Genomic DNA, 9413 nt, shown 5'->3' on the forward strand with positions numbered 1-9413 from the left:
TTTGTTCAGTTTTTCAGAAGCATTCTTTAAAAATGTGGATGTAAGAATTAAATAATACATCAGAATATAAATCTGAGTACCATTTGCAGAGGTAAATTCATCTCCTTGCTTTTGCATTTTGCTTTTTTTTCATTACCAGGCATAATTTTATGTCATCTTAGAGTCATAACTTCCCCATTAAATTTGCACATGCATGTACTTCAAAGAAATGCTTTCTCAGGTCTGTGAGTTCATTTCCTAGAAATTTTGAACATTAAATCATTTTCTTCTTCTGTCATCTTTTTAACTCTTGCCTGTTTATTATAGGGCCAGCATTTTATGCATACAATGATGCAATTTTCACCCCTGAGGACTGGCATGGTATACAGGAAATAGCAAGAAGCAGGAAGAAAGATGATCCCCTGAAAGTTGGAAGATTTGGAATTGGCTTTAATTCAGTTTATCATATAACAGGTAAACTTAGTAGTTATTTTAAAAAGAAAATGTTGAAGTTCTAAATAGTTAAATTACCTTAGATATTCACAAACATTTGATATTTTCTCTATAGTGTGTTTTAAAATGAGTACATGGTTAGATTTTCTTATGAAGCATTCCTATTTTTTCTCTAATCTTATAAGGTATCTATTTGATTTTGATAGTTTTTGAAGATTGTTCTGTTAGCATCATTATATACTTAGTCCTTTTTATTGATTTCACACATTCCTTCACATTGGTATTTTATTTATATAGTTATATATAAATATATATAGTATTTTTACCAGTAAATATATTTATATACTGGTATTTATTTATATATTTATACACTGCTGCTCATTTTATAGAGGCTTATAATATAGGGTAGGTATCCAAGTAGAAGTGGGAAAGTTCTATTCACTAGACTGAAAGTCTTCTGCAGGTTTTTTGTATAATAAGGAGTGATTTTTATTTTTTGCTAGAAAATATATTATGTAATAGAAGTATATGCACATTTACACTTGCAAGAGGTAGTACATACTGTTTTGCAAGCTCGTAATACTCAGTCTTGAAATCTGTTATTCTCCTAGTATGTTTTATTGTGATACAGAAGAAGCATAAATAATGCTTACAGTCTCCACAGTTATAATAGTGCAGGATAAGAGGCAAATTTTTTCTGAAATAAAATTTTTTACCTTGCAAAGTGAATTTGTAAGGCACATGATATTTTTAACAATATTTTACTTAGCTGAGCATGAATAAAATTAATGCATTCAGTGGTTTGATAATTCTGTGAATTTGTGCTTTTAAATGTACAGAATTACTGTTTGCCAGCCTTCAAGATCTGCAAAGTATGAATCTAGTAGAATGCACACATAGTAAATTACTTTGATTTTTTTCCTTAACAATACTGGAAACATAGTAGTATGTAGTTGAAAGAAATTGTACTCCCTGTTGCTCACTGTCTGCTGGAATTCAAATGGTTGAATGAGTATTTATATATTCAGTTGCAGAACAGGTGTGTGCTTGTTTCTTCCCTCTTGGTAAGCACTGAATTACGTTATCAGAATCATAGAATCACGTAGGTTGGGAAAAAACCTTTAAGAACGTTGAGTCCAACCATAAGCCTAATGGTACCAAGTCCACTACTAAGCCATATCCCTAAGGGTCACACATCTGCATGCCTTTTAAATACCTCCAGGGATGGTGTCTCAGGCCATTTCCCTGGGGATTGTACTCAGCTTATCACAGTTTCAGAATATTTTATTTTTACCCTTTTAAAATTTGTTCCTTAACACTATATTTTTAAAGTATGTTGTTTTAGGATTATTAATTATTATTGATTTTCATGTATACAGATGTCCCTAGCATCTTCAGCGGTGACCAGATTGGAATGCTTGATCCCCATCAAACCCTCTTTGGACCTCATGAGTCGGGCCAGTGTTGGAATCTAAAAGAAGATAGCAAGGAAATAAATGAACTTACAGACCAATTTGCACCTTTCATTGGTGTATTTGGCAGCACTAAGGAAACCTTTAAGAATGGAAATTTTCCTGGTACTTTTTTTCGTTTCCCGCTTCGTCTGCAGCCTTCCCAACTCAGCAGCAATGTTTACGACAAACAGAAGGTTTTGGAGCTGTTTGAATCCTTCAGAGCAGATGCGGACACAGTGTTGCTTTTCCTGAAGAGTGTTCAGGATGTTTCATTGTACGTTCGGGAAGCTGATGGAACGGAGAGGCTGGTTTTTAGAGTAACTGCCAGTGAGAACAAGGCCTTGAAACACGAAAGACCCAATTCTATCAAAATTCTGGGAACTGCAATAAATCAGTATTGTAAGGGAGTTCCAAGCAATAGCGTAACATGTGTGACATACCATGTAAATATAGTTGTAGAGGATGAGAGTGTTAAGGACGCACAGAAAACATCATGGTTAGTGTGTAACTGTGTGGGTGGTCGAGGAATGTGTACAGAACTGGATGGTTTAGCTGATGACTTGAAATTTGTTCCTACTATTGGAATAGCCATGTCTTTAGCAACTAACGAGGAGGAAAACGGAGCTGTAGCAGACTTTTCAGGAAGAGCATTTTGTTTTCTGCCTTTGCCTCCAGGTGAAGAAAGCAAAACTGGACTTCCAGTTCATGTTAGTGGTTTCTTTGGTCTCACAGACAATAGGAGGAGTATCAAATGGCGAGAGTTGGATCAGTGGAGAGATCCAGCAGCATTGTGGAATGATCTTCTTGTGGTAAATATAGTGCCTAAGGCATATACCACCCTTATTTTGGAAGCTATCAAACGAATGGAGACTGAGAAGAATTCAGATTTTCCATTGTCACCTGAAAGAATTTATAGGTTATGGCCTGATGAGAACAAAATCAGGGTACCCTGGAAACCAATTGTAGTACCTCTCTTTAAAGACCTGCTCCAGCACACAGTTATTTACTCAGTGAGTAATCAGTGGATAAATGTGGAACAGGTGTACTTTTCTGAAATGGATGAGAGTTTGGAGTACACACAGTCTGTTCTCAACTACCTCCAGAATTCAGGGAAGCAGATTGCCAAGGTGCCAGCAAATATTGCTAATGCAGTGCATCTTACTATTTCTACTGCTAAAGCTGTGAAAAAAGTGACTCCTGCTCTAGTGCGGCAAGTGCTAAGGAAATCTGGACACAGTGGACCTGCTGAAGAAAAGCTTCATCTTTTGGAATTTGTGCTTTCTGACGGAGTCTACAGTGAACTGATTGGCTTGGAGCTTTTGCCTTTACAGAATGGGAAATTTATTCCTTTTTCCTCATCTGTGTCAGAGCAGGATGTAGTTTACATAACCTCAGAAGAATATCCCAGGTATGCTTAATATTTGTAATACTGTGGGGAGGTTTTTTATTAGATTTTTTTTTTAAATTTACATGTTAAAACAGAGCTTCAGACTGTTCTTTGCTTGTTAACAAACAAGGTATGCATCAGCCTGTGATGAAATAAGGCATAGATAGAACTCAAGTTTCTATATATGTATATGTCTGTGTGCATATGTCTCATTTGAAAAGTTAGACACCTATTTACCATTAACCCTTTATAAAAGAATTGTGTGATTCTTTCTGAGAATACCTTAGGATGCATTTCCAGTTTATTTTCTTCTTGGAATTACAAATACGAGGAAATTAGAAACATGCATACTAGGAAGTTCATTAAATTAGGTGATGATAAGAGTTTTTATTAAATTTAAGGCTTGAGATTGCAAGATTGCATCTGGCTTTTTTTTTTTTTTATCACAACACTTAATTTCAGTAAGGTAGTACTAAAAACTGGCTTCAAGAAATAAGCAGACACTACGATGAGCTGTTTTTCACATCTGCTCTCCCTTTGTTCTTTCCAGTCCCTCTTCAATTAGTTTTTTTTCCTTGCTTATTTCCCAGCTGCATCAGTGCTCCAATTTGTTTCTCATTTCATCAGCCAAAAGAGCTTGCACTGACTCTGGGGAGGGGATAGCAAAGAGCAGGCTAGCTGGAATAAATGAGCTTGGAGTCCCTGTGGAGAAAGCATGACTGCTGCTTTTTATGTCTGTACTGGATTATGCACGTATTAAATACTTGTTAAATCTGGACCATTCTGCACACAATGTCTAAAGACATAAGGCTTGAAGTCACCCAGACACACCAGATGTCTTACTGTTTCCCCTTACAAAGTGCTACTTCTATGCATGATTACAGTGATCCCTCCTTCTCCTTTGCCTCAGAGTTCCACTAATTTCCAGACTCTAAACCTGAGAGAATGTGACACTTGACATATGTTTTTTACATCTCTGTGGACTGTTTAAAAGGGAAGTAGAGGTGGGTTGGAGTGTGCCCATATAGGTATTATTAAGGTAAAAAGTGCTTCAAATGAGGTCAAATAAAGTGTTTTGAATATACATATAGATAGCCAGTCTTAAAGAAGAGCAGTTGGATGCAAGTAACTTTTCTTCCCATGTTTCTTGAAAACAATTTGCACATCTTCAAGCCTGCTGCTGTTTTTTTTTCTGCTATATTCTAAACAGAATTGTGGAATGGGTCAGGTTGGAAGGAGCTGCAGGGGGTCATTTGGTCCAACCTCCCCGATCAAGCAGGGCCATCCCAGAGCAAATGGCACAGGATTGTGTCCAGATGGTTCTTGAGTATCTCTAATGAGAGAGGCTCTGTAGCCTCTCTGAACAATCAGTACTCATTTCAGTACTAGGTCATTGCACAGAAAAGAAGTTCTTCCTTATGTTCAGCTGGAACTTCCTGTGCATCAGTTTCTGCTCATTCACTCCTGTCCTATTGCCTGAATCCTTGGCGCCAGAAAAAAGAGCCTGTCTCCACCCTCTTGACACCCTCCCTTCAGACGCATATAGACATGGATTAGGTCCCCTCTCAGTTGTCTCCTCTTGAGGCTGATGAGGCCCAGCTCCCTCAGTCTTTCCTCATAAGAGAGATGTTCCAATCCCTTAAGCATCATTGCAGCCCTCTGCTGGACCCAGTCCAGGAGCTTCATAAATTTAAATCCATAATCATAAACCCTTAGTCTTTTCTTGCTCTAAACAATTCAGGTTATTTATCAGGGGATTAAAGCTATGCAGAGCCTATCATTCTAATGTCTTTTTCTTAAAAAAATGTTTTTTAGCATCTTTCATGAGATGATTTATCTTTTGTTCTTTCACTTTGTTAATCCTTCCAGAAGTTAAGCCAGCATACTAATACAGAAAACATTCTCATGATGAGACTAACAAATTAGCCCTGACTAATTAGGCTAGACTAGTCTAATTAGACTAGTCTGAGTCCTGCTTCAGACTAGTCATAAGTCACGTTTTTTGAAACTTAAGGGTTAAGTAGTTCTTATTCAGTTCATGTTCCACTGGTAATGGACCTGATTTGATTAGTCTCATAAAACTGATGAAAAAGCATATTATAACAGGCATAAATCTCCTTGCTAGCTGTGATGAAATAGAAGTTTGATGTAGCAATGTTTTCTTTGCCTCTATTCTTGCCTACAACAAGAATCTTTAATTCTAAATCTTTAAGTATGATAAATTATGTATGTTAGATGTTTCAAAACCCTTTCAATTTAGGAGATATGCTCTTATTCAGATTTGAAGCCTGCTAAGAAGGTAAAATAAGCTCTTAGAAATTTTCTTTCTGCTAATTGTGGAGGAACAGGATTCTGTGTTGATTTATGTCTAATGAACACACCTGCAATCAGAACTAAACTGGGTATTTATTTTTGATTCCACAAAGACCAAAGCCCTGAAAACTGATTTAGTTTCAAGTGCCAAAGTAAGAGAAGGGGAGGATGAGACTGACTCTTGTCACAATAATTCTAAGTATTGACTGCAGATCTTCTGAAATCTGTAGATCTTTTCAAATCCACAGATCTGTGTGACATTCTAGAATTATGTGTTGTATTTTATGTAAACTTTTCAAACTGAATTTTAAGAGACATAGAATGGTAGGTGCTATTTTAACTTTTTTTTTTTTTTTGTTAAAGTACAAATAGGTGAGAGTAGTTTTTAAATCCCAGTTTTTCTATCAAAGAAAACTTGCTTGGACCTGGTTTGAAAAGAAGAGTAGTTGGAAAAATTACTTTCTTACTACTCTCTTCCTCTAAATGTATAACTTTTTTGTCAGAAAATGCCCACTGAAAGCCCTACTCTGCATATGCACATGATGGCTTTCCATGCTACTGTTCTACCATGATGATTATCATGCTATTAATGACTATACAGTAATATAAATAAATGAGGCTTTGCTAAAGTGTTGGGGCCTTTTTTTTTTTTTCTTCTCTATTTTCGTGGCTAGATCACTGTTTCCTGGCCTGGAGGGAAGGTTACTCTCTGATGACCTGAAGCCTGAGGTCCTTGCTGCTTTGAAAGAAGCTGCCAAAAGTCGAGGTAATGTGTCTTTTGTATTCTCTTACAGAACTTAAAATGATTCAAACAGATTAGCTGTAAACCCAAATTTCAAGTAATGGCTCTTGAAGTTGAGTTCCCATAAATAAGACAGTCATCTAAAAAAAACCAGACCATTAAGATATGATAGACTTGTTTGGATGGGAAATGACACAAATGAAAATTATAAACGAACAAAAAGGCAAAGAAGGATGAAAATTTGTGATAAAATTATAGAGACTCGTTCAGTAAAATGTATTCAAGGGTGAAGAATTTTATTCATATAGTATTCTTCCACCTAAGACACTCTTAATTCTGTTTCATATTTATAGTATTTGCATATGCAATAGGTGTGTCATGGTTTTAGTATTGTGGATCATCTTTTAACTCGGAATTGCAAGTGCATGTACTTTATTTCATTAATTGCAAGAAATGTACTTCAGTATATTTCTTTTAAACCCGATTAGATCAGTTTAAATGTCTAGCCTCAAGCATATTGTAGATCAAATAATTTTGTCACATGTTTCCTGATTCTTAATTCATCATTTATGGTTGTGTCAGTGTGGACCTACTGAAATATTCCCAATCATGATCAAAAGACATGGTGAGGGAGTTTGTTTTATCTATAGAGAAGGTACCTCTATGTTTAACTGTCTTCACAATTAATTTTATTCTGGTTTCTGTTCTCCTCAGAGTTTGTCTGCACTTACCTTTCCACCCTTGTGTGGAAATCAATCATTTGATTGATAAATTTGAAACCTAAATCGCAGAAATATTTTCATGTAAACACAATTCCCAAATCAAGTCACTTGTTAGCTCATCATATACTAATACTATTTAAAAGTAAGCTGTTCTTCAACGTCTAGAAATTGTACTTTTCAAGAAGAGATTCTTGTCTCTTTTTTTTAGTTATTTGATTCATCATAATTCTTTCTTAGACTGAAGATGTTAGAACTAGGTGTAGAATATTATTACTCACAGCCTTGATTTGCTTTTCTTTATATCCTTTATCATGGTCTTCAGTCATTTAGTGTCTATTTCTTCTGTGTTTTGACCTTTTTTCCCTTTCAGTCCTTTAAATCTTTCCTCTTTACTATTCTTTTTCTTGAGTTCTAAAGCTCCTCCTTTCTCCATGTTTTGATCATTCTTTCATTAAAACAAAAGAAAAACAAGGTAATCCTGAAGCAAAATCATAAATTTTTAAACTGTGGTAAAGCATCTATGAAAAAATTAAAATAATTGACTTTTTGCGTAGAGTAAAACATGTAAATATTTAATATAAAATGTATCAAATACATTAAATCTGGGACTTTAACTGAGTATGAAGGACATCAAGTTTGAAAGTATTACAAAGAAAACCTTTATTTTAAAAAGCAGAATTTTCAAAGTCCTGTCAGCATGTTAGATGATGTGTGTTGGGTCTGTTGATGCAGTAGAATATCCTTTGTTTAATTTTTTTTCTCTACTGTTAATTTCCCTCAGTACTGGTTTTAAAGAGAATGTAAAGTGTTGAAAGTAATGACTACTTCAAATTGTGTATCCAGACAGGGAATATTCATGATCTAGGATGGAATCATAAGGAGCTGCTGTTTAATAGTACCTTCTAAGGAATGGATATATATATAGGTATCAAGACTACCACAGTGAGATTAGATGCATGAAGATTTTATGTAAGACAGTAATGTTAGTGTTGGAAAACACCTGTTCTGTGTGATGAAACCTTGAACTGATTTTCAAGATCAGTACTTTCCTAGATAATTTCCTCCAAATGAATGTCACAAAGTGATCTAAAAGCAGGTTTAAGTTAAAAAACAGAGCAAAACAACCGAAACAAAATACAATATATGCTTGAATACATCTTTGACAGAAAACACAGAGGTAACAGAAACAGAAAAACCCCTGTATGTTATTAAACCAGTCCCTTGCTGAGTTCTAGGACATGCCTTCCCTTGCAGGCTTGGTCTCAGGACTGCAATGAAGTATTTTTAGTCCTTTTAGATACTGGGGAGATATTAGGTCACATTTAAGTCTTGCTTTTTTCACTCTTCTGGCAGTTTCTTTCCATGATATTTTTCTAGCCTTTGTGAAGACTTTATGCCTTTCATTCATTAGAAGAACTTATTTTTGTAAATAAAAATGGCGAGTATTCTTCTAAATGTTCTCAAAGTTACTAAATACTATTAGATAATTCTTTACAAGATTCAGGTGTCCTACTTTCCATTCTACCTCCTCCTAAATTATTCTTCATTCAATGATTTGGCATTACTGTACAACTGCACTACCATAGAAGTTGCGTGTTACTATAAACAATAAGTATTAGAGGGGGTTTTGAGAGGTTTAGAAATCTTAATCTGTCAAGAATTTTATTTACATAGCTGTAGAAATTACATCAGAGGGATTTCTGATACAGTTGCAGAAACAGAAAATTTTTTTATTTTTTCTTTGAGATGGGATGCAGTTGTTTTTATTGTGTTGTTCAAAGATGAACAGATCTGACTTTTACTCTCCTAAAATGTTAACTGTATTTGTCTAGTTAGTAACTGCTTCTGTACTTAGTGTATTAATATGTAGCTCACAGGATGTTTTCTAAAAATGGATTTGATTATATTCTAGCCCAACAGCTTCTCTGGGGATTTTCAGGTATGGTTATTAATTGAAGATACACTGGTTTGGATTGAAGCTTGATATTTGTGTGAATTTGGTGATTAGCTTTTCTCATTGCCCCAGCTTTCTTGTAAAAAAACCTTGCCAAATAGTGCTGCCAAGAGATAGCAACCTAACATAATTATAAAAAGATTTCAAAATACAGCTGAGTGGAAAATGCATATTGAAGAAACCTCTGTAATGATGTCACATGGAAATTGTCACTATTTTAATTTGTTTCTTTATACATACTTAATATCTTACATGCAGGAAGTTTTCCAGTATTTTAAGATTACCTGTATAGTTTTAAAAACAGTATTTTAAACTTCTGTTCTCAAATAAAAAAACGTGATTTAAGTTTAGCTTTTAAGTAGATTCTTATCTTCCTTGGGCCCCTTCTGCAAGTTTGCCTCACTTTCAC

The 9413-nt window shown here is 35.0% G+C and overlaps 1 protein-coding gene across 3 annotated transcripts in view; it reads left to right on the plus strand.

The window, feature by feature from the left end:
- The window catches only part of SACS (sacsin molecular chaperone), a 44378-nt gene that overhangs the window by 15661 nt on the left and 19304 nt on the right, over positions 1-9413 (plus strand). For 2 of the 3 annotated variants that reach the window (XM_014248773.2, XM_088068997.1), the window contains exons 6-9: positions 307-453; positions 1812-3294; positions 6261-6352; positions 8963-8989. In XM_014248773.2, the coding sequence (XP_014104248.2) occupies positions 307-453; positions 1812-3294; positions 6261-6352; positions 8963-8989 (1749 nt within the window). The remainder of the gene's footprint in view (positions 1-306; positions 454-1811; positions 3295-6260; positions 6353-8962; positions 8990-9413) is intronic. The other variant, XM_088068998.1, reaches the window with a different exon arrangement.

This window comes from Pseudopodoces humilis, chromosome 2 (genome assembly GCF_049639895.1).
Source record: "Pseudopodoces humilis isolate 2021_Gansu_Grassland_sample_001 chromosome 2, ASM4963989v1, whole genome shotgun sequence".
NCBI lineage: Eukaryota > Metazoa > Chordata > Aves > Passeriformes > Paridae > Pseudopodoces > Pseudopodoces humilis.